The sequence below is a fragment of the Oncorhynchus mykiss genome, chromosome 21 (genome assembly GCF_057628025.1).
Source record: "Oncorhynchus mykiss isolate SJ-2025 chromosome 21, ASM5762802v1, whole genome shotgun sequence".
Lineage (NCBI taxonomy): Eukaryota > Metazoa > Chordata > Actinopteri > Salmoniformes > Salmonidae > Oncorhynchus > Oncorhynchus mykiss.
This window is the reverse complement of record NC_143042.1, coordinates 47,632,339-47,657,632: the sequence shown is the minus strand read 5'-3', so window position 1 is coordinate 47,657,632 and position 25,294 is coordinate 47,632,339. Positions and strand designations below refer to the sequence as shown.

General features: G+C 43.3%; 1 protein-coding gene across 13 annotated transcripts in view; it reads right to left on the bottom strand.

The window, feature by feature from the left end:
- Positions 1-5,212: 5,212 nt before the first annotated feature.
- Positions 5,213-25,294, bottom strand: part of LOC110500887 (EH domain-binding protein 1) — a 60,407-nt gene continuing 40,325 nt past the window's right edge. For 3 of the 13 annotated variants that reach the window (XM_090214803.1, XM_036958171.2, XM_036958168.2), the window contains 16 exons: positions 22,240-24,674; positions 22,079-22,145; positions 21,568-21,756; positions 20,682-21,191; positions 17,836-20,130; positions 17,485-17,575; positions 17,094-17,260; positions 16,889-16,937; positions 16,235-16,756; positions 16,007-16,064; positions 14,921-14,958; positions 14,688-14,799; positions 14,480-14,579; positions 14,058-14,131; positions 8,339-8,453; positions 5,213-8,004 (listed from right to left, as the gene is read on the bottom strand). In XM_090214803.1, coding sequence (XP_090070929.1) covers positions 7,908-8,004; positions 8,339-8,453; positions 14,058-14,131; positions 14,480-14,579; positions 14,688-14,799; positions 14,921-14,958; positions 16,007-16,064; positions 16,235-16,756; positions 16,889-16,937; positions 17,094-17,260; positions 17,485-17,575; positions 17,836-20,130; positions 20,682-21,191; positions 21,568-21,756; positions 22,079-22,145; positions 22,240-24,674 — 6,919 coding nt within the window. In that variant the 3' untranslated portion in view covers positions 5,213-7,907. Of the gene's footprint in view, positions 8,005-8,338; positions 8,454-14,057; positions 14,132-14,479; positions 14,580-14,687; positions 14,800-14,920; positions 14,959-16,006; positions 16,065-16,234; positions 16,757-16,888; positions 16,938-17,093; positions 17,261-17,484; positions 17,576-17,835; positions 20,131-20,681; positions 21,192-21,567; positions 21,757-22,078; positions 22,146-22,239; positions 24,817-25,294 lie in introns of those variants that run through there. The other 10 variants (XM_090214805.1, XM_090214806.1, XM_036958170.2 and 7 more) reach the window with 5 other exon arrangements.

Below are 25,294 nucleotides of genomic sequence, written 5' to 3'. Positions count from 1 at the left end.
CTTTTTAGAATAATTTACATTAGAAGAATAGTATAATTCTGAAAGGGTCAGTGTGTGTGTGGGGGGGGGGGGGGGGGGGGGGGGCGGCTGTCACTGTTTTTGTTCTCTCTGTTGTTGTTTTTTGTTGATGACGATGATGATGATCAACCAATAAAATATTATTTATGAAGATGATTTTTAGTTTGTTAACTTGATCAAGCTTAGAAAGGTGTAAAATCACTCATACAAAACTGCTCATTACAGGTCATATGAAGGCAGAGAAGACTTGAGAAGAGGCATATTATTCACTCCTTTCTGATGTCATCCTGTACAGACTTACTGTTATCCCATGAAGGATGCTTGTCCTCCCACTAATCAACACATGCCCAGTATTGGTCAATATCTCCCACTTCTTCTTTTTTTCAGATTTTAAATCACATGACATTGCCATTTCGGTCAATTTCTGCTTTCCACAGTACAAGTACAAAGAAAACAGATATTTGTGGCCTGCTTATGAGACTGAGGTGTCGCAACAATCATTGTGGAGTAATGGTAAACAGTAGAAGAAGTAGAAGTCTAATGAATAGCTTCTGAAAATGCACTCTAGGTTTTCATTTAGTTCAATTCAGTGGCGTAGGCAGAAATCTACTGATGGCAGGGCCAGCTAAAATGTGCAGTATGTGGGCCAATCGATGACAGTTATGTTGTACAAATGGTAATCTTGGCTGGTTTTGCTTGTAAATACTTTTTTAGTTGTATTACGTACTTTTAAATATTTTTCTGCTGTCATCTATCGCACACAACAAAAAATCTGACTGTGATTTCACTTTTCAGACCAAGTAGTCTTGTAGGCACAGTTGCTACCGGTCATTGTGAAAGACCCACCTGTTTTGCATGTTTGTTTGGAGACAATACGTATCACATATCAGTTTGCAAACAAAGGCTGCCTCAAAATGCAGATGTTTCAGCCTAAGCTCAGTGCTTTCTGTGGTGGTGGGGCAGCCAGCTTAAAATACAGAGCGGACGCGTTGCTAATGTTCTCTAGCTGCGCAGTGATTGGATCAGTGTTATGTCATTCATGGGGACACTACGTCACCACAAAATCTACGGGGAGAACTCGAAAATTCAAGCCCCTTGGGTTCTGCCATAGATTTACATTAGAAGTGCCCATCCAATAAGGCTCAAGGTTATTGGGCACAGATAAAATTACGTCAAATCACATATCTACTACTACTACTACTACTGTAGCCTTGATTGGACTGATCATGTCAACATCATACTTTTTGTCAACATCATACTTTCAAAATCTTAGCTAGAAAGCTAGACAAGCAGTCATCTTCAAGAATTGTGTTGACAATCTACTGGCAAATCCTTGTCATATGAAGATAAATTATAGATAAAACATATCGGTGCTCATCGGCCATTGGACATTAACATTACACAACAAGTTGGAAATCGCAAATTCAACAGAGTGGTTTGGAAGGAATCAGTGGCTAATTGCAAGCGTTAGCTAACTGCAAAGCAATCACTAGCCTGCTATTCAGTGGAGAGGTGGTCCAAGTCTGGTTTAAAGGCTCACTTTTCCAAGCTTAAAATGATAAACATTCACACCACTGGCCAGAAAATATTAAATACATTGGCCATGCTGTCAATCCAGCATGACTTCAGCTGCATTCAAAACAACTGGAAACACAGAACGGGGAAATCTCAGACACCAGTGAGTTCAAAACAACTGGGAACCAGGAAAAAAACAAGCTCCGACTGGGAAAATACATTTTCAACAGTTATCCAACTTGGAATTCCAAGTCGGAAACTCAGGCCTCTTCCTAGAGCTCTGACCTGAAGATCACTGATGTCATGATTTAACCTAGTTTTTTTTCAGAGTTCCCAGTTGTCTTAAACTCCACAAATCCAGAGAATGCTAGACTTTGATGACAAAGTTTGCCCACAAGAAGGACCGCCATGCAACTTTGCTGTTCAAGTGAGCACAGCACAACAAGGTGAGTCCAACAACATATTGTATGCTGCTGCATAAATTATGTAATATTCCAGTGAGATATGTATACTGTAGCTACGACAATAATACTAAGTGTGTGTTGTGTAGTAAGCTGTTCGTAGCCCATGTGGCTCACCCTAATCATTTGGTCCCTTTCCCCCTCATAACTTACTGTTCTAAATTGGTGGTGTACATGTAGCATATAGACTGTTTTAGAGAAATGTCATCATCAAACACTGTAAGAGCTTTCATTGTCTGCTTACATGCCCCCTTTATTTATCCTACGGTTCTGACTTGGTGTACAGGGAGAATACTGTAAGAACGCTCCATGTTCTGAATTCTGTCACTGTACATATCAAAAGTGCTGAAAAAATAGTCATATTGACTACATCCGTCTTAGCTCGCTCATTAATGTCAATCTAAATTACGGATTGCCTCTGATCTGCTCATTGTCCCCTTATGCCATAGTTTTTACATCTCAATTGTCAGAAGAAACTACATTTGTTTAAGCAAGTCAGCCATGTTTTTTTAAAGGCAGTAAATGAGGCTGCATGAACTGTTTCGCTGCCAGACAAGGCTCCACTGATAGCCAGGTGTAGCGGTGGCAAGGATTCACTCCACTGTGCTGAAAACAAATCTCGGCTGTTGGGACAGTTTTATGTAGGCTTTATGGGCACCATTTGTTACCGTTATAGTGCAGTTCATGTATTGTTTAGTGTTGTGTGGTGGCTTTGCTGGCTTGCATCAACAACAAAAATGTAAGTTTGCCCCACCAAGATTTACAGCTAAAATTGCCACTGTAGGCATACGTAAATTCGTTACTCTTGGTTATGTCTCAGTGGAGGGAGGGAGAGAGCGCGAGTCGAAGTGGAGAACTTTTGTTATTCACCATCATTTTCAAATAAATTCATTAAAAATCCTACAATGTGATTTTCTGAATTTTTTTCCTCATTTTGTCTGTCATAGTTGAAGTGTACCTATGATGAAAATTACAGGCCTCTCTCATCTTTTTAAGTGGGAGAACTTGCACAATTGGTGGCTGACTAAATACTTTTTTGCCCCACTGTAACTGTTTCTCATGCTGACAAAGCATTGTGGATATGGCCCATGGGGATGCATTGTGTAGCCAGACATGCTCCATGTGTGCGGTTCGAGCCTGTTTCCTGAATGATTACTTTTCACAGCACTTTCTCACTTTATAATTAAGTATAATATCCTTCTTAGTTTCAGGCCATACCAGTGGCATACAATGTATTACACACCAGCTCTCTGGAAATGTTATTTTTGATAGCTCACATACATACAATACATTTTTTTAAATGTATTGGAGAGGTCAGGGAAGTACATATTTCTCTATGGCCAGGAGCAATTTACATAATCATTTGACATGAGACAATAAGGGGTTAACAAGTCTTGCATCAGGAGTGGGCAGTCCTGTATTATTCCCGAGATTCAATCTCGTTTCCTTAATAACAGGAAAACGCATTACAACATGATCCAGCACCCAATCTAAACAACATACCTTTGATGGGATACTCCCGATTAACATTGTTTTTATTGTTGGGCAGGCCCCTATAGTTCCAGATCTAGAGCTCCGTGCCCTGGACTAACTAAATCATCATTGTGCCCATAGGCAATACACTGAGACTAACAATGAGGACCAACTCTCAGTGGAATGGAAATTAATGAGTAAAAACAACCTGAAGGGAAATAGCGGCTGTATTTCTCTATTTTGAAAGTTATATATCTTGACATCTTGATGGCTGACATGCAAAACATTTTGGGACTATACCAACAATGGACTAATGAAACAAATATCAAAAGATAGTTTGGGAGTAAAAACAACCCGAAGGGAAATAGCATCCACGCATTGGCACACTAATAATGGCTTTCATGGTAGTAAGTCGATTTCTACGGTCAGCAGTGCTCGACTTGAACTCAAATATGTGCCGGTACTCATTTTGGTTGCTGAAACGTATTATATTTAGGAGCTGCACAAAACTTTTGCGCTAATATTCTATTAGATGAACAGGAGCTCAAGCAGTAGAACATTTATCACTCCAGTGTTAATCTGCTAAAATTGTAATTATTCGCCTACCTCCTCATGCCTTTTGCACACAATGTATATAGACTCCTTTTTTTCTACTGTGTTATTGACTTGTTTATTGTTTACTCCATGTGTAACTCTGTGTTGCTGTCTGTTCACACTGCTTTACTTTATCTAAGCCAGGTCGCAGCTGCAAATGAGATCTTGTTCTCAACTAGCCTGCCTGGTTAAATAAAGGTGAAATAAAAAATAAAAAAATACATTTGAGGTGTTGGTACTCAGCTCCGGAAAGCTCCTCCCAAAGTCAAGCACTGACGTTCAGTTATGGATATGTTTCGGCTTTGAAGTGTAGCCAGGTATAATTGTTGGTTAATGAATCGATTGACGTCAATATAATTAACATAATACAAAAATCCCCACCAAAATCCCCATATTAATTTCCTGTTTTCAATGCTTCCTCTTCCTCCCCTAACGTCATTCTTGGGAACCGTCCTAGGGCTTCAGCGTCCCAAAAAGTTTGGAAGGCTTTCTTTATGTAACGGATGTGAAACGGCTAGCTTAGTTAGCGGTGCGTTATACTGTTACACATACCCAACTTTATACTCTATTATTGGGCATTTCAGCTGAGGTCACTGAGTATGGACTACATCTCAATCCACCACATCTGCCTATGTTGGCCTTCCACATCTGCCGTGGAAGACCTACAGTGCTGTTTGTCAGACCAGGAGACATCCCGAAAATCAGTCTTCTCATGAAAACATCTGTAGCGTCTTAACGGTTTGGGCTACAAACTAATATGACCCCACTATGATAAGGGGAGACTCTCGCAAAACACTCGTCTGAAGGTAACCCTGTTCTGGTTAAAAAATTCATGGAAGGAATTATGGAAGTAGTTTTGTGCCGACAAAAAAAAGGGGTTAAATCCTGAACTTTCTTATATCTCTTAGATATAGGACAGACACTTCTAAACCTTTTTCCTTATGATTTATTTTTTGACTGTTTCAACGTTTTTCTATCGGCTATAGCATTAAAGGACACATCAATATGGGGGTTAAGTGAGAATATAAATGTACTTTGTCTTATATAATGCACAACTGATAATCCTGATGGATTCATAATGTAAATGTATGATATCCATATGAATTAAAATAAACAAGGTGGATGTCGTTTACAAAAATACTGATCCAAAATAGTGATCCAAGATACCTTTTAATTCTCCGAACATCACAAATAGTGCAAATGTACATTAAAACAAACAAAACCTTCCCCAAAAGCTATTTCAGAAAACTGAAAGTAAAATCTCTCAAACTCACACAGTGGTAGGAACATTAACACAGTAACTAACAACAGTGGGGCAGAGGGGGAACAAGCTGGAACACAAATTCAAACACTTCTAAAATAAAAAAATAAAAAAATTACTCTCCAGTGTCACCCAAAATAACTCCGGACAGAATCATGTTTTTACTCTGTTAAGTAGTTCCTCCCACTGAAATAGAAACGCCTGCGCTCATGATAACTTAACATTACACAAAGTGTAGAGGAGAAGATGTCAAGCAAATATCAAGCTCTGGTGCACTCCTGCCTGGCCAATAATATAGATGTAGGATCTTCATTTGATCACTCTTTTGTTGCAGAGAATTTTCCTGCACGGCAGGAAACGCAAACTTGTAGTGTATTTGAGTTTTAAAAATGCTTCTAAAGTTTGTAATTTCCACTTTGACATTTCAGACTTGATTTGCCCTAATTATAAATGTATCAACCCCATACAAAATGTCCATTACTTATAATCCATGTAATAATTCACATTTCCTGTTGCTGCAAGATTATTTTCCTTGCTGTAGCAAACGGGCTCAAATTCAGATCCTACATCTGTAGTAATCCTGCTGTAGCGAAGTGCTGGAGTTTTAATACTAGAATATATTTTAGCTAAAGTAAAGTGTATATTTTGTCTCATGTATGAGGGTTTTTTGTTTAACACACACTTTCCATGTTACAGATTTGCTAATAAGAATGTGCATAAGACTATAGCAATTGATAGTTGTACGGTTAAGATGGAACCACTAAGAAACATACATTTGCCTCATGTTTTCCGTTTGAATATTCCTGTTCTCTAGCATTTTAGAGCATCTTGAAATGTATCATTTTCAGGCTCCACCACTTCCTTATTTACCTTTCGAAACAAAAAACAAAAAAAATGAATGGAAAACAAGGCATTACAAGACTAATGTCACAAACAGTAACTGAACTCGCTGCATAAACAAACAGTAACTGAACTCGCTGCATAAACATTTGAGAACTAGGAACACAAAGTTGAGTCCTACTTCTGAACATTAGTTTTTTTACTCTGGATCTGGTTAAAGGCACATATGACAGGCAGGATAGGTCGGATTATCTGTCGAATACATATTCAATTAATAAAAGCTTCAAATATTTCCAACACGTTTAAACTGCTTTGTTCTTTCAGACACCAAGCTGCAGTACACTGACTTCTGTCGTTTTCCTCTTTCATCCAAGATCTCCCACTCTGCTTGAGTGTTGGAGCATCCACATACATTCACATCAAAGAATCAGACAACAGGTGCTCGCTGTGTGCCGTCTGCACAGTCCAAGCCGACGTACTGCAATAAATGAGGAAGCTCGTTTTGGCATTCTTTGTTTGCACAAATTCAGCATTTCACTTCCATTTCGCCATTGTAATTTTCAATAATCAGACTGCTTATTTAACAATAGGTGAAAAGGGGTGAATCAATCCACCTGCTGCATGGGTCTAATGTAGGTATTTGATGTAGCTAAGTACAGGAGCCCTGCCCCTTCCCTAATATCCCATTCAGTAGAAAATACCTTTTTGAAGTAACCCATTGTACACTACTGTAACAGATTCTACAGTATCTTAGAAAGAAAGGTGCTATCTAGAACCTAAAATGGTTAATTGGCTGTCCCCATAGGAGAACCCTTTGAATAACTATTTTTGGTTCCAGGTAGAACCCTTTTGATTCCATGTAGAACCCTTTTGATTCCATGTAAAATCCGAGAGGTTCTACCTGGAACCAAAAATCCTATGGGGACAGTTGAAGAACCATTTTGGAATGCTTTTTTTCTAAAAGTGTAAGGCACTTAATCTGGTGATTAGTTAGTTATGTCTTTGTGACCTGAAGTTAATTTTTTTATTTTACCTTTATTTAACTAGGCAAGTCAGTTAAGAACAAATTCTTATTTTCAATGACCAGGAATAGTGGGTTAACTGCCTGTTCAGGGGCAGAACGACAGATTTGTACCTTGTCAGCTCGGGGATTCGAACTTGCGACCTTTCGGTTACTAGGCCAAACGCTCTAACCACTAGGCTACCCTGCCGCTTACATGTAGCAAGAATGATGCAATGTTTAGAGATGAGGAGGCTCCACCCAAAGTGGGGTATGACTACCACCACGGGGGAAGCTATGTCTTTGTCTGAATTACAGCTATATCGACCCTTTTGGAAGAATTCAACTTGGTTAAGCTTCTCTAGTGTCCTTGAGTTATTTACTCAAAATTAAAACCCAACAGTACACACACTATGCACAAAAAAACAAAACTTAAATCCAATCAAAACACAATCTGAAGAGCAGGGTGACTGTTGACAACCAGTCATAGGTTGCAATGAGGCTCAGTCATATCATAGAGGGGGGTGAGTGAACATTGTTTTATGTCCTCCTAGTGCAGTCCCATAACACAGTTCTCAGTCTCTTCCATGCAGTGTTGATGTCATGATCCACACACATACAACTTTAGTCCCAATGTGCATCCAGGTGACCTTCCACTGGGCGCCTGGTTCAGGTGTGACCTTCCATTGGGCTGCCTGGTTCGGGTGTGACCTTCCACTGGTTCGGGTGTGTCCAACGCCAGGCCTTACTGCAGTGCACACTTCTCCTGCTTGCTCTTCTTGCTGTACTTCCTTCGTCTCTGCTCCAGGCCTCTCTCCAGCCTCTCGTCCTCCTCCAGAGCCCTAGGCGCAGAGAACAGGTAGAACAGTAGTCTCATATCAAACAGTCACTCTCTCAGACTTACGTTCAACTGTGAGGCAGAGGAAGACAAAACTCACAAAGACACCTGACATCTCATTCACCCCATAGCATCCCGTCCACCCAGATGAGCTTCTGTGTTTGCTGTGTGTATTCAGCGTGTGTGACTCAGCTGGGCCATGGGATGCATCCCAAATGGCACCCGATTCCATATATCGTGCACTACTTTTTTACCAGGGGCCAATTAGACTTGAGTCAAAAGTAGTGCACTATATAGGGAATAGGGTACCATTTGGGATGCAGCCCTGGCTGTCTCACCCTTTCTCCTTGGCGTCCATGTCGTGGACCAGCTCGTCCCTCAGGTTGACCAGAGACACCAGCTCCTGCAGTAGCAGCTGCTCCCTGTGTTTATGGGCCACTGTCTTCTGCCACTCTGGAGGACAGGAAAAAGGGAGGGGAAGAGAGGATAGCGGGAGAGAGGGGAAGAGAGTGAGCAGAGAGGAAGAGTGAGCAGAGAGGAAGATAGGAGAGAGTGAGCAGAGAGGAAGAGGGAGAAAGGAAGATAGCAGAGAGGGAGAGAGTGAGTGGAAGAGAGGGAGAGAGTAAGAGGAGGAGAGGAAGAGAGAGAGGAAAAGAGGGGAGACAGTGAGCAGAGGAGAGGAAGAGAGTGAGAGGGAGAGAGCGGTAAGAGATTGAGGGTGGTACAGAGTAGAGAAGACAGTTGTTGCTTTGCCAACATGAAATTGAGTTCCATGACCAGGTTTTTATTGCAATGTGTTTCATTTTAAACTATACCCTCGTGATTCAACTGGAAGTAAACAAAGGATTACAATAAATTACGTAATTAAAGAAAGGGTCACTTCCTCAAACCAGCAGGTGGACAGATACCACGGCATAGTTGGGAAGTCTGACTTTACGAAACAGACATATTAATTGTGTGAGTCAATCACGTCCAAAATGTACTGCTGTTGGAGACTCTCTGACTTGAGCCCTTTTGAATAGGTTTCTAATTCTAAATAAGCCTAGCAGCAGTAAACATGGGTTAGATGGAATGATCTATGAGCATTGTATTTGGGCAGAGGGAAAGTGCCAGAATGAGTCCATTAGAGTTGAATAGGAGCCATGAGTTGGAGCTGATAGATCATAAATTACGGTTCTTATATATTGTCACTGTTTTATATCATTATATACTCTTAGAATGAATATACAGTTTAAACATATTCTTAGAGATTGGAAAGTAGTGTCAGGTTTAAGCTCTTTGTGTATTTGAGGTGTAATTATCTAGCGGACGGCAGTAGACCATTTAGAATCTCACCGTACCTTCTCCGCTATGCAATCTGGTTTCTGAGCTGGTCATGGGTGCACCTCAGCCACGCTCAAAGGTCCTAAACGATATCATAACCATCATCGATAAAATACAATACTGTGCAGCTGTATTCATCGACCTGGCCAAGGCTTTCGACTCTGTCAATCACCGCATTCTTATCGGCAGACTCAACAGCCTTGGTTTCTCAAATGACTGCCTCGTCTGGTTCACCAAATACTTCTCAGACAGAGTTCAGTGTGTCAGATCGGAGGGCCTGTTGTCTGGACCTCTGGCAGTCTCTATGGGGGTGCCACAGGGTTCAATTCTCGGGCTGACTCTTTTCTCTGTATATATCAACGATGTCGCTCTTGCTGCTGGTGATTCCCTGATCCACCTCTACGCAGATGACACCATTCTGTATACATCTGGCCCTTCTTTGGACACTGACTGTTAACTAACCTCCAAGCAAGCTTCAATGCCATACAACACTCCTTCCGTGGCCTCCAACTGCTCTTAAACGCTAGCAAAAACCAAATGCATTCTTTTCAACCTTTCGCTGCCCGCACCCGCCCGCCCGACAATCATCTCTACGCTGGACGGTTCTGACCTAGAATATGTGGACAACTACAAATACCTAGGTGTCTGGCTAGACTGTAAACTCTCCTTCCAGACTTATATCATCTCCAATCCAAAATCAAATCTATAAATCGGCTTTCTATTTTGCAACAAAGCCTCCTTCACTTACGCCGCCAAACTTACCCTAGTAAAACTGACTATCCTACAGATCCTCGACTTCGGCGATGTCATCTCCAAAATACCTTCCAATACTCTACTCAGCAAATTGGATGCAGTCTATCACAGTGCCATCCGTTTTGTTACCAAAGCGCCTTATACCACCCACCACTGCAACCTGTATGCTTTAGTCGGCTGGCCCTCGCTACATATTAGTCGCCAGACCCACTGGCTCCAGGTCATCTATAAGTCTATGCTAGGTAAAGCTCCACCTTATCTCAGCTCACTGGTCACGATAACAACACCCACCTGTAGCACGCGCTCCAGCAGGTATATCTCACTGGTCATCCCCAAAGCCAACACCTCCCGTGGCTGTCTTTCCTTCCAGTTCTTTGCTGCCAGTGATTGGAACGATTTGCAAAAATCGCTGAAGCTGGAGACTTACATTTCCCTCACTAACTTTAAACATCAGCTATCTGAGCAGCTAACCGATCGCTGCAGCTACATAGTCCATCTGTAAATAGCCCATCCAATCTACCTACCTCATCCCCATATTGTTTATATTTACTTTGCTGCTCTTTTGCACACCAGTATCACTACTTACACACCATCATCTGCTCATCATCATCTGCTCATCTATCACTCCAGTGTTAATCTGCTAAATTGTAATTACTTTGCTACTATGGCCTATTTATTGCCATATCTCCTCATGCCATTTGCACACACTGTATATAGTAGAGGTCGACCGATTTATGATTTTTCAACGCCGATACCGATTATTGGAGGACCAAAAAAGCCGATACCGATTAATCGGCCATTTTTTAAATTTGTAATAATGACAATTACAACAATACTGAATTAACACTTATTTTAACTTAATATTATTTTAACTTAACATCAATAAAATCAATTTAGCCTTAAATAAATAATGAAACATGTTCAATTTGGTTTAAATAATGCAAAAACAAAGTGTTGGAGAAGAAAGTAATATGTGCCATGTAAAAATGTGTGCCATGTAAAAATGTGTGCCATGTAAAATATGTGCCATGTAAGAAAGCTAACGTTTGAGTTCCTTGCTCAGAACATGAGAACATATGAAAGTTGGTGGTTCCTTTTAACATGAGACTTCAATATTCCAAGGTAAGAGGTTTTAGGTTGTAGTTAATATAGTATTTATAGGACTATTTCTCTCTATACCATTTGTATTTCATATACCTTTGACTATTGGATGTTCTTATAGGCACTATACTATTGCCAGTGTAACAGTATAGCTTCCGTCCCCCTCCTTGACCCTACCTGGGCTCGAACCAGGAACACATAGACAACAGCCACACTCGAAGCATCGTTACCCATCGCTCCACAAAAGCTACAATCTAAAAGCGAGTGACGTTTGAAACAGTATTAGCGCACACCCAGCTAACTAGCTAGCCATTTCACATTGGTTACACCAGCCATTAGGCTGAAAGGCTTGAAGTCATAAACAGCGCTGTGCTTGCGAGGAGCTGCTGGCAAAATGCACGAAAGTGCTGTTTGAATGAATGATTACGGGCCTGCTGCTGCTCAGTCAGACTGCTCTATCAAATCAGACTTAATTATAACATAATAACACACAGAAATACGAGCCTTTGGTCATTAATATGGTCGAATCCGGAAACTATAATTTCGAAAACAAAAAGTTTATTTCAGTGAAATACGGAACCGTTCGGTATATTATCTAACGAGTGGCATCCTTAAGTCTAAATATTCTTGTTACATTGCACAACCTTCAATGTTATGTCATAATTACGTAAAATTCTGGCAAATTAGTTCGCAATGAGCCAGGCAGCCCAAACTGTTGCATATACACTGACTCTGCGTGCAATGAACGCAAGAGAAGTGACACAATTTCACCTGGTTAATATTGCCTGCTAAACTGGATTAGTAGTTATAACTAGTGATTATTATTGATTGTTTTTTCTAAGATAAGTTTAATGCTAGCTAGCAATTTACCCTGTCTTCTACTGCATTCGCGTAACAGGCAGGCTACTCGTGGAGTGCCATGGTTAGAGTGTTGGACTAGTTAACTGTACGGTTGCAAGATTGAAACCCCTGAGCTGACAAGGTGAAAATCTGTCGTTCTGCCCCTGAACAAGGCAGTTAACCCACAGTTCCTAGGCAGTCATTGAAAATAAGAATGTGTTCTTAACTGACTTGCCTAGTTAAATAAAAGCTATAAAAATAAATTAAAAAAGCGGAAATCGGCGCCCAAAAATACCTATTTCCGATTGTTATGAAAACTTGAAATCGTCCCCAATTAATCGGCCATTCCGATTAATTGGTCATCCTCTAGTGTATAGACTTTATTTTTTTCTACGGTGTTATTGACTGTACGCTTGTTTATTCCATGTGTAACTCTGTGTTGTTGTTTCTGTCGCACTGCTTTGCTTTATCTTGGCCAGGTCGCAGTTGTAAATGAGAACTTGTTCTCAACTAGCCTACCTGGTTAAATAAAGGTGAAAAAAAGACAAAACAATTCAACTGTGTGGATGTGTCCTCCCAATAACTCAAAGCCTCTCCTGACTGATAAGAAGACCTGTGAAAGGCACGGAGGAGCACCAAGGTTCTGGACTCAGGCTGGGCCACGACAATACCAATAGGAGGAACAGACTCAGTACAGACTCGGAGACTGATTGTTTATCCTAGAAATACACGGAGGGCACTCAGTCTAATCAGAAGGTATAAATATACAGTACCAGTCAAAAGTTTGGACACACCTACTCATTCAAGGGTTTTTCTTTATTTTTACTATTTTCTACATTGTAGAATAATAGTGAAGACATCACAACTATGAAATAACACATATGGAATCATGTAGTAACCAAAAAAAAAAAGTGTTAAACGAATCCAAATATATTTTATATTTGAGATTCTTCAAAGTAGCCACCCTTTGCCTTGATGACAGCTTTGCACATTCTTGGCATTCTCTCAACCAGCTTCATAAGGTAGTTAGTTACCTGGAATGCATTTCAATTAACAGGTGTGCCTTGTTAAATGTTAATTTGTCGAATTTCTTTCCTTCTTAATGCGTGTGAGCCAATCAGTTGTGTTGTGACAAGGTAGGGTGGTATACAGAAGATAGTCCTATTTGGTAAAAGACCATGTCTATATTATGGCATTAACAGCTCAAATAAGCAAAGAGAAATGACAGTCCATCATCACTTTATGACATCTGTCAATACGGAACATTTCAAGAACATTTAAAGTATCTTCAATAGCAGTCGCAAAAACCATCAACCTCTATGATGAAACTGGTTCTCATGAGGACCGCCACGGGAAAGGAAGACCCAGAGTTACCTCTGCTGCAGAGGAGAAGTTCATTAGAGTTAACTGCACCTCAGATTTCAGCCCCAAAAAATGCTACAGAGTTCAAGTAACAGACACATCTCAACATCAACTGTTCAGAAGAGACTGCATGAATCAAGCCTTCATGGTCGAATTGCTGCAAAGAAACCACTGCTAAAGAACACCAGTAAGAATAAGACTTGCTTGGGCCAAGAAACACAAGCAACGGACATTAAACCTGTGGAAATCTGTCCTTTGGTCTGATGAGTCCCAAATTTGAGATATTTGGTTCCAACCGCAGTCTCTGTGAGACACAGAGTAAGTACGGATGATCTCTGCATGTGTGGTTCCCACCGTGAATCACGGAGGAGAAGGTGTGATGGTGTTTTGCAGATGACACTGTCAGTGTATGTTTGTGCTCTGCAACTGCAACACACAGTGTGTCGCATAAATCTAGTTAGAGTTTTTCCTCTGAGTCCGTCCATTGTACCAGAGATTAGAACCTAGCACTGCCATACGGAGCAGCACACTATTCTCATTTCCTTTGCTGAGATATTTTTGTTATTGTATGGTTTGTAGTGCCACTATGACCACATCTGGCCACATTAATGAGCTGTATCACAGAATAGAGTGGCATCATGGATCTTGTAGTTCAGCATATTGGTACTGTAGTCTTACCTTCAATAGCCATCATGTCTCTCAGCTCTCGGTTCAGCATCTCAAACCTCATTTCCAGGTCCTGCTCTTCTTGCCTGTGGAGCAGAATGCCTTGTGGTTAAGATCAATGTAATGTGTCTATAATATGTCAGTGTTTAGGGCTCCCGAGCGGCGCTGTGGTCTAAGGCACTGCCTCTCAGTGCTTGAGGTGTCACTACAAACACCCTGGTTCGATTCCAGGCTGTATCACAACCGGACATGATTGGGAGTCCCGTAGGGCGGCACACAATTGGCCCAGCGTCGTCCGAGTTTGCCGGTGTAGGTCATTATTGTAATTAAGAATTTGTTCTTAACTGACTTGCCAGGTTAAATAAAACAAATAAACAGTGTTGTTTAAAGCACTAGGTAACGGTGGAGAACACGGTGGGGATGGTGGATCTTACAGTAGCTGTAGTTGGTCTTGTCTCCTGATGAGGGCGTTCTTCTTGTTGACCAGAGTGAACCACTCCTGGATCAGCTTCTCCTCCTGCATCTTGTCACTACCTACATGTATGGAGAAAGAGAGAGAATCATTATAAGGAGACGATTTGAAAATAGTGAAAGCCTTTATTTAAGGGTATTTTTCTTTCTCTTTCTCCATCCCCCTCTCACCGGACTCCATCAGTCGCCGTAGACTACTTTCCACGATGTCTGCCCTGCTGTCAATGTGCTTCTGTTCAAACTCTAGGGCCTGCATCTCCCTCAGCACATACTGGCTGGTGTCCTGTACACACACACACACACACACACACACACAAAGAGAATGATACTTCTTTCTGATACAGAACATTGGTATTTCCAGTGTTTATGACAGCTGCAGACAGTGACTTGTGAAAGTGACAGACCTCCTCAGCCGATCGTCCTTCTTCACCAGCTGTCCTTCCTATATGAAACACACACACACACACACACACACACACACACAGCGTAACGACATGCAGTAGCTCCAATTACTGGAAGAGCATGAAAGTGGCAAACTAGACTGTGATGACGAGGTAATTAACATCATTTGATAGGCTAAGGACTCTAATCCTAACGACAGGAAGCCATCAAAGTAATTAGAATGAGTCAATGCTCAGGGGATGGATGAGCCAAGTACAACAGAGACAACTGTGATGACTTGTTTCTGTACTCCATCTCTCCTCTCTCTCTCTCTCTCTCTCCTCTCAGGGGATGGATGAGCCAAGTACAACAGAGACAACTGTGATGACTTGTGTCTGTACTTCAGCTCTCCTCTCTCTCTCCGCTCAGGGGATGGAGTACAGACACCCATCTCTCCTCCCCTCCATCTCTCCTCTCCATCTCTCCTATCCTCCTCTCAATCTCTCCTCTCCATCTCTCCTCCTCTCCCCTACATCTCTCCTCCTCTCCATCACCATCTCTCCTCTCCATCTATCTCTCCTCTCCATCTATCTCTCATCTCTCCTCTCCATCTATCTCTCCTCTCCATCTATCTCTCCTCTCCATCTCTCCTCCTCTCCATCTCTCCATCTCTCCTCCTCTCCATCTCTCCTCCATCTCTCCTCTCCATCTCTCCTCCTCTCCTATCCTCCTCTCAATCTCTCCTCTCAATCTCTCCTCCTCTCCCCTACATCTCTCCTCCTCTCCATCGCTATCTCTCCTCTCCATCTATCTCTCATCTCTCCTCTCCATCTATCTCTCATCTCCATCTATCTCTCCTCTCCATCTCTCTCCTCCTCTCCATCTCTCCTCCTCTCCATCTCTCCATCTCTCCTCTCCATCCCTCCTCTCCATCCCTCCTCTCCACTGCTCCTCTGAGGGGTGGTTCACAATCATAAAGTACCTGGGAAACTGGGGACTCAGTAAGTCTGTGCGTGTGTGTGTGTGCGTGTGTGTGTGTGTGTGTGTGTGTGTGTGTGTGTGTGTGTGAACTCAGAACACATCATACAAAATCAATATACTGTATGTACCTGTTTCTGATTTGATTCTGTCAGCTCCACTCTCTTCCTGTGCTGCAGCAACCTGTAACTACAACAAAGCAATCACTCACAGAGAGATTAAGTGGCAGAAAGTGGAGAGAGAGAGAGAGAGAGACAGAGGGGGGATGAGCGGGAGAGAAAGTGGAGAGAGAAAGAGAGACAAAAAGGGGGGGGTGAGAGGGAGAGAAAGTGAAGAGAGAGAGATCATAGGCCACTGACCTCGGTTGAGTCTGCCTCGTCTATTGACCTGCGTTGTGACCGTCGTTTCTTAACCAGATCTACATCCTTTAGGTGGGAGAACCCAGACTTGGCAGATAAAAAATGTGTCCTGGGGGGTACGACGGGGGCTTGGGCCCCTCCTGCTTCCCCTGCAGCCTGCAGCCGTTTGGTTCTAGGGGGTGGGACCACTTCCCTATTGGTGCCCTCCTTAGTGTCACTATCTGCCTTCTTCTCTGCAGCGCCCACATTGGTCTCCATTGTGAGGGCCTCATCTTGGATCCGTTGACAGTAGCGTGCGGCGGCCTCCGGGTCGGGGCCCTCCCGGCTCTCCCCGGCCATACCATAACTGGACTCACTGCTGTCCGCCTCGATGTGCAGCACGCTCAGCTCCTGGCCCGTGAAGTAGGTGCGGATCTGGTTGAGGTAGGTCATGACGATGAGGCGGTCAGGGACGGCCAGCAGGACCATGTCCGAGGGCTCTATCAGCCGAGAGATGCCCAACTCTGCGAAACCGTCGAAGGCCTTGGGGGAAATAAGAGAAGATGGGTTGGGTGGGGAAAACATTCAGCAGCTAACCAACTGATGGTCACATTTAAGGCCTGGCTGTTGATCGTGATTATGACATGTTGAGATAACGTAAAGAAAACAAACTACCTTCTTGTTGTTGCGCTTGATGTCATAAGGGTCCAGCATCTCAAAGTTTCTAAGCAGCGAAGAAATAGATAATCAATACACACTACAAGAACAGGAAACACGTTAACACAAAAATGATGATGTCATTTTTAAAGGTTAATAAACAAGCCATAACACAATGCCTGCTCACGTTTATGTCTAAACGCATCACAGAGGGGGTACCTACATCCTGTCCGGGTGGAAGTGGTGTAGCAGGGCACAGAAGGCCAGGCCGTTCCTCCAGGATGTGCTGAAGTTGGTGATCTTGACCCCCTTGTGTTCTTTGATGACTTCCTGACACCACTCCAGTAGGGACTGGCTGGAGGTAACAAGGCCAGGACTGGCCATCAGGCCCTAAGACAACAAAATCACATCAGATATAATAGGTCAATTCAGAGTAAAATATAAGTGGCACTTCAGTTTATGGTGCAGAAATGACCAGGTATCACATTGTAATAACCTAAAAAAATTGCTTTTGTCATTGACAAAATGGACTGTTATGAATCAGAATTTCCTTTCAAAGGTCACTTATGCAAAATGATGGTGGAGGATTGGTCAACTGACTATAAATAACATACTTCTGGGGAACCAGCACTGCCTAGACACGTTTCCTGAGAGTTTACAGCTCTGCCTTTAGGCGTTGTTGGCTCGTCTGCTGCCCCCTGCTGTCTAAAAAGAGAAAGACAGGGATTTAATATGACCTGACTTCACAGCATATTCTGGATGTTTAGTTCTAACAGTTTAGAAGCAACACATTTCAAATAATGGTAAAGGATGAAATAGATGGCATTTTCTCAATCAGTTTCCTTTCATAAAAGCATTCTAGTCACACAGAATTATCAACAACTATTGGTAAATGCACTCAGAAAACTGCCACGCGTCAATCAACCACTGTATTACACAGGCGTGTCCAACTCAACATAACGTACCTCTCCTCATCTAAGCCACCAGCAGATATGTCTACTGACTCAAAGCCAAAGTCCATCTCTTCAACCCACATGTCTTTGCTCTCTACCTCCATCTGCGCTGTCTTTTTGGCTCCCTCAACACGTAACCAGTCGTCCTCAGCTGGTGTACCGGTGGTTGGAGAGGTCGTGTCAAGCACTTCTGCCTCTGAACCTCTCTCAATATCCTTGATTACAGTGTCTTCAAAAAACTCAGTGACCATAGGGGTTTCTGTGAAGGCCTGAGTGACCATGGTAGTATCTGTAAAGGTCCAGCTTTCCATGCTCTCCTCCAGTCCCTTCTCAAAGACAGCCTCTACCTCTGAACCCCTCTCAATGTCCTCTCTTACAGTGTCTACGAAGAACTCACTGACCATAGCAGTTTCTGTGAAGGCCTCTGTGAACATAGTGGTTTCTGTGAAGATCCAGCTCTCCTCCAGTCCCTTCTCACAGAGTTGTACTTCTGGTGACATCTCCTCTGAGCGAGAAATTGTGACAAAGCTCCCATCGGAGGCCATGTTTGAGGTTAATGATATTGAACCCTCTGAGGCTTCCTGGCTGGTGTCTTGTTTGTCTTCCTGAGAGAGAGACAGCGAGCCCTCAAGGGAGTCCACCTGGCTGGTGAATGAGGAGTCCATTGGAGGATTTCCATCAGAAAAAGATGAACTAAGGCATTTTTTAGAGCGGGGAACTGGAACAGGCATGCTCGATTGTTTTATGTTTAGCTTACTGCTCCTTTTACGCAGAGGAGCAACCATCACTTCCCCAGATGCTCCAAGCTGGCCACGAGGGGGTACGGGAGGAAGACTACTGCTCCTCTTGTTGCGTTGAGGTGGTACCAGCCCAGAGGCTGCAGGTGACTGTCCTCCATCTCTGGTAGACTGGGTGTTATCCCCAATAGAGGCATGCCAGGTCTTTGGTCGGGTAGCATCTATTTGGACAGGTGGGGTTGGGTCTCGTTTCCCACGAGGTTTTGGGACTGGAAAGATCTCTTGCTTGCCTTTCATCTTTACTCCTGGTGCAATGTCCTCTGTTGAGGCCTTCTGAGCTGGCTCATCTTCGAGTGACTCAGTGGCTGTTTCTGTCACTTCCGGAGACTGCGTCTCCACCTCAGAATCCTTTGAAAAGGTTATCATAAGATCCTGTATCTGGGCTGGATCTGTAGACCCTTGGTTGGCAGCATTCAGGGCCTCTAAAGTCATAGCTTCATCTGTGCCATCCTCTGCTTTGCTTGATTCCACTGGGGGAGAATGAGTTCTTTTGCTGCGCCTGGGCGGGGCTATTTTTCTGATGATCGAGAGGGGAGCAGTCTCTCCCACACCAAACTCGGGGTATGACTCTGTAGGTACATGATATGAAGTTAGGGGAACAATTGTGGCCTTACTAGTAACAGTCTTTAAATCGTCAGCTTTCTGTCGCGGTTCGGGAGAGAGAGATGCTTTCCTGGTGCGTTGAGGTGGAATCAGCTTAGCGACCGCCTGGGCAATCAGATTCTCTGGCTCATCAGCTTTCTGAGATGGCTCTGTAGTGAAGCGGTTTTGTTTCTTCACAGGCCATGGTAGAATCAGTTCAGTGGCTCCCTGGCCAGGTTTCTGTGAACGTTCTGCACTGGAAGCACTATAGGTTCCCCTTGTGTGTGGAGCTGGGATAACGCCGGTTGCCTGTGGTGTCTCTTTAGTGAGGCTTGTCTTAGTACGGCGAGGAGGGACCAGTTCAGTGGGCACCTGGACAGGGGCATCAGTTTTTTGTTGAGGCTCTGTTGAAAGACAACAATCTATTTTCCTACCAGGATGTGATGGTACCATCTCCTCTGGTGCCTGGGCAGTAAAACCCTTCTGGACATCATCTTTCTTTAGAGGTTCTGTTGAAAGACTACGGTCTCCTCTCACTTCAGTGGGCTTCTGTACAGATACATTCTCAGATTTCTGTTTGCGCTCTGAAGTGAGACAGTCTTTTCTCCTTGGAGGCCGTGAAGGGACTACCTTAGAAACAATCCCTTGATCATCAACTTCCTGTTGAGTTTCTGGAGGAAGACTACCGTCTTGTTTCTTTGCATGATGAGGAGCGACCAGTTCAGTTGTTACCTGTGCAGGGACAGCCTGGCCAGCGACAACAGGGGCAACTTCCGATTGTGTTTCATCTGAGGCGAGTGTCTGATCATCAGAGGGTTTATCTGGGATGGGGACTATATGTTCTTGAGCCTTGTCCTCTAACAGCAACGTGTCTGTAGTAGGTTGTGAGGTAGGGGCAGAGGCTTCCTCTGTGCTTGCATGTTGGGCGCTTAAGGTTAAAAAAATAAAATAAAAGGTGAGAAAATATCATGGCTCAGATCTTGCTATATAATTACATTCTATTAAATGACTATTGAAATGGTAATATCAGTAAAGCAACCCCCCCCCCCCCCCTCATTCCACAAGCTGACACACCTCACTGAAGCGATTACATATCCCATTCCACTGAGCAGACACTGGAGAAGCGTTCCAGATGTAGAAAAACTCAACACATTGACTGATTATAACTAAGAAAAAGGTTTTTCTTTACGAGACAAACATGCATGACATAGGTAGCAGCATAAACAGTACACAGGAGACACTGAAGACCTTAGTTAACATTAGAACACCTGGGCCCACAAACAAGTGCCTTAAACATCAAGACGCAGCTTAAATTTGACACATACTGTAGACTTGTCCATCACAGTTCACTGAGTAGCAAGCATGGCTGAGCCAAACATTATGCGAACGAAAGACAATGTTATGACATAATACCGCATTTGTTTTTTCAAGCAGTGCAGCCAAATAGTTCAGACACCGGTTTGCTGCCAGGACACTCACCCCTTGTCCTGGTGTAATGAAGTGGATAATTCTGTCTCGACAGGTAACCCGGCTGAATAAATATCAACATAACCTGTTATCTGTCCAGAGTCCTGTGCTTTTAACGTTGATTTCTCCCCTATTTGCGCCCACAGGTCAAGGTAAATCTCTTCTTCTCCAGTTACCACAAATTTTCCTCTGGAGATCTCAGTAAGGTCAGCCTCCGTCAATGACGGCCATTTTCTCATACTGCTTAGATCTTGGACATGAACAAACCCATCCTCAGTGTCTTGTCTCATTGCCTCACTCATTGACTGTTGGTCTTCCATATTCAACAAGCATGGCTCAGCGGTGGTTGGGAGTTCAATCGTTTTTTTGGTTTCACCCTCAAGGTGCGGTGCCTTTCCAGACACTGCTTCCTGGACGAGGGTAGATGTATCTGGGACAGGTTCAGAGGAGCTCTCTGATGGGGCTGTACCTTCTGTTGGAGAGGAGCCAGACGGACCCAGCATGGCTGCTACGGTTTCATAACTGTGAGAGAGGGATTACTTACTGTAATTGAGGGACTGAGCTTTAAAACAGGCATGGTAAACATTGGGAGCATTCGAAACCATATAAAAAAGTGTCACATTTAAAAATCTGAGAGATTAAACACAGATCATTCAAACTTCAATACATTTATTTTATTAACTGTATGTGAGAGTTGCTAAAAGTACTTGAGTTGACCAAAATAGGATTTGTTAAATCAATGACGCAGATCAAAAATAGAAAATGCCATTGTATGCAAACATTAATATAAATAAACTAGTGAACATGAGGGTGACACTGGTGACAATTAGACTAAGAATCTACAGAACACACCATACACTTTGCCGTGCTACATAGGAGCCTACAATCTCCCACTTACCCCCTGGAGAAGACACCAAAAATGGTCTGTACTAGGCCAGAGGCCTCCTGCTGCTTCTCTGCCACAGACCCCTCAGCCTCCAACACCTCCCATCCTAAGACCAGCTCTGGTTCTAACACTGCAGAGGACTTCTGGATTTCCTCAGATTCCTCAGATGGGATTTTCTCTATTTGTGGGCTGTCGAGGACACTAACATGAGAGGTGAACATTGAAAAGAACATCCCTACAGAATCCATGCTACACACAGAAAAACACACATGCATTGGCAAGCACCAAAACAACTCCTCCGTCACAAATTTAACAGGAATATCACCCTATAATATATTATCTCCATGTAACAGGTTCACAGACCCAAAACACATCTCAGATGCAGAGTATCACGCCATGTAGTCTTAAGAGGTTTGCCAAAGCTAAAATATCTGGCTTTACAGTGGTCGTTGCAGACCAAACAAAAAACTATGTTTCACTGCCACTGCAATCCATGCAGAGAGCCATATGCTCAAACACTTACCCCTTATCTAGAACACACTCTGCTGGTTCTCCAGTAACCTCTTTCTTCTCTGTCTGCATACTTGTCTCTTAGAAACCAAAAAACAAAGTATGTTGCTTTCCACTTGCAATGCGAGACACTGGGAAAAAAAGATATTGCATGCCTAACCACACACGCCTTACCATTTGCCTCTACAGACTCTAGACTGTGAGGAGGGGCAGACAGGAAACCAGGAATGCTTGCTGCCTCGAGGCAAGATGGTACCAGTGCAAGCAACGATTTTAGGTTTTCATCTCCAACTGCACTGCTTAGGTCAGGCTTGGAAAGCACCATATCCTCTGACCTATTATCCTGCATAGAACTCACAGATTCTTCTCCCTGGGTTCGAGCTAATTCAGATGGCTGTCTAGAAGGTAATCCTGGTTCTCTAGATTCACTTGGACAAGCTCGCATTAGGGAAAACACGGTTTGTTCTTCTATTGCTTTTAGTTGTGTAAAGAACGGGAACCCAGAAGTGAGACTCTCACATGGGCAAGATGGCGCCAGTGACACCCTATTTTCTCTGTCTTCTGGTGACCCATCTTTGATTATTACGGTCTTATCTTTCAGCTTCTTCTCAAACAAAGGCTTCTGTTCAACGTGGCAATCTCCTGTCTGGACGTTGGCTGTCGATGGGAAACCTGGGAGACTGGAGCTGTTGGGTTGTGGTGCAGAGCGGAAGCTAGGAATCCTGCCTTCTTCTGGGCAACATGGCACCAAAGCAACCATTGCTTTCGTTTTGCCGATGACTTTTGGGAGAATGTTTTCTTCCTCTTCCTTCTTCTTCTCCAAGTGCTCAAACATAGATTTTGGGTCAACAAGCCACTCTAATGCTGTAGCCCCATCAGTGGATGCAAAACCAGAGAGACTGGACATTTTGGGGCAAGCGAGCACAAGACTCAACATACTTAGCTCTACCTCAGCTTTGGGATGTGGTGCAGAGGGGAAGCCAGGAATACTTGCTGCAGTAGGACATGACGGTACCAGAGCCACCATTCCTTTCATTCCTTGTTTGTCTTTTTCTATTATTCCCATCAATAACTTCTGCTTCTTTTTCAGTTGCTTCTCCCATAATGGCCGATGATCTCTGGGTGGATCTGTGCGCCAATATTTTCTGTCAGTTTGCTGATGGGATGGGAAACCTGCAATACTGGTGACTTTTGGGCAAGATGGAAGAAGGTTGACTACAGTTTGCCCCAAGTAGACATCTTTGGGTTGTGGTACAGAGGGGAAGCAAGAGGGGAAGCCAGGAATTATGGGTGCTTCTGGGCAACATGGCACTAAAGCAACTAATGGTTTCATTTTGTCAATGTCTTCTTTTGACTTGTCTTTTGGAAAAAGATCTTCCTCCTTCTTCTTCAGAAAGTGCTCAAACACAGGCTTGGGGTCAACAAGCCACTTTAATGTTGTAGCCTCCTCACTGGAAGCTTTAGAGCAAGCAGGCAAAATAATCATCATATTGGGTTGTGGTACAGATGGGAAGCCAGGGATCCTTGCAGAGTGTGGACATGATATCCTCAAAGGAACATTGGTTTTCATTTCCTCTTGGTCTGCTTTTGAGCTGTCAATAATGACTTTCCTCTCCTTTAGTGGTCTCTTCAACAATGGCCTCTGGTCAACAACCCACCCTGCCCACCTATCCTTCTCAATGGATGGAAAACCAGGGAGACTAGAAACTTTAGTGCAGGAGGGAACAAGATTCACACTACTTGGCCCCACCTCAGTTTTTGGATGTGGAGCAGAGGGGAAGCCAGGAATCGTGGATACATCTGAGCCACATGACACCATAGCAACCATTGCTTTAACTTTCTCACTGTGTTCTTTCGATCTGTATTTTGGAGAAACGTTTTCTTCTTTATTCTCCTTATTTTTCTGCAAGTGCTCAAACATAGACTTTGGGTCAACAAGCCACTCTAATGTTGTAGCCCCCCCAGTGGATGCAAAACCCGGGGGACTGGACACTTTAGGGCACGCTGGCACATGACTCAACATACTTGGATATACCTCAGCTTTGGGATGTGGTGCAGAGGGGAAGCCAGGAATACTTGTTGTGGTAGGGCATGATGGTACCAGAGCCACCATGTGTTTCATTAGCTCCTTGTCTTCGTTTAATCTGTCCAAATGTGGAGTGGACATAAAGGCCATCCTTTTTTTCCCCTTCGGGGGCTTCTCCCAAATGGCCTCAATGTTGATTGTACACTCCTTTACTTGACTTTCAAGAGAAGGGAATCCGAGTGTGCCAGACAATCTTGGGCAGGATGGCATTAGATCTGTCATGCTAGGTTCCCTCTGTAACTTGGCTTCCTTGGACAGATGTGGAGACAGAAATCCCGGAATGCTGACAGTGCTTGGACAAGATGAGACCATTTCTGCCATTCCTCTCACCATGTCTCTCTTCTCTTTTGATCTTTCGATAGATAGCTCTGACCCATCCTTTCTTGGCGTCTCCCATAATATGCTATTGTCCACTGGACAGTATTCTAACTGAGCCTCTGAACAGGATGCTTGAGTGGATAGAAACCCTGGTGCACTGGCAACTCTTAGGCATGATGGCGGCAGAGAAACCATGTTTTCAGGTCTGAGGAGAGGGGAGACCATGGTCAGAGGTGATTATGAAAACCAAGAAAGCAGAGTCGTCCAGTAAGAACAAAGCAATCAAATGGAAAGTTCTACAACTATCACACACAAACCAAACCTCACGCTCAAAAATATTATCTGACTATTCATGAAAATGACAGTTAATAACGCAACTGTTTAAATCGAGATAAGAGCCGGCCAAGGTGCATAAATACCATACAACACAATCAAATGTAAATCCTTTTTCAAAGCCTTGTTATATTGACACTGTAGTCAATGTTATATATTCATCCAAATTAAAATGGAGAATGCAAAATATTGTAAAATATAATGTATAAGTCTAAAAGCACAAATCCTACAATGTGATTTTATTCCATTACTGCAGGGGGCTAAATGCTCTGTTTAAGTTGTTTTAAATCCCAACCGCAAAAACAGCAATAGAAATGCAACACCATGCAGATCAACACTCTTAAACCAGCACCATGCAGATCAACACTCCTAAACCAGCACCATGCAGATCAACACTCCTAAACCAGCACCATGCAGATCAACACTACTAAACCAGCACCATGCAGGTCAACACTACTAAACCAGCACCATGCAGGTCAACACTACTAAACC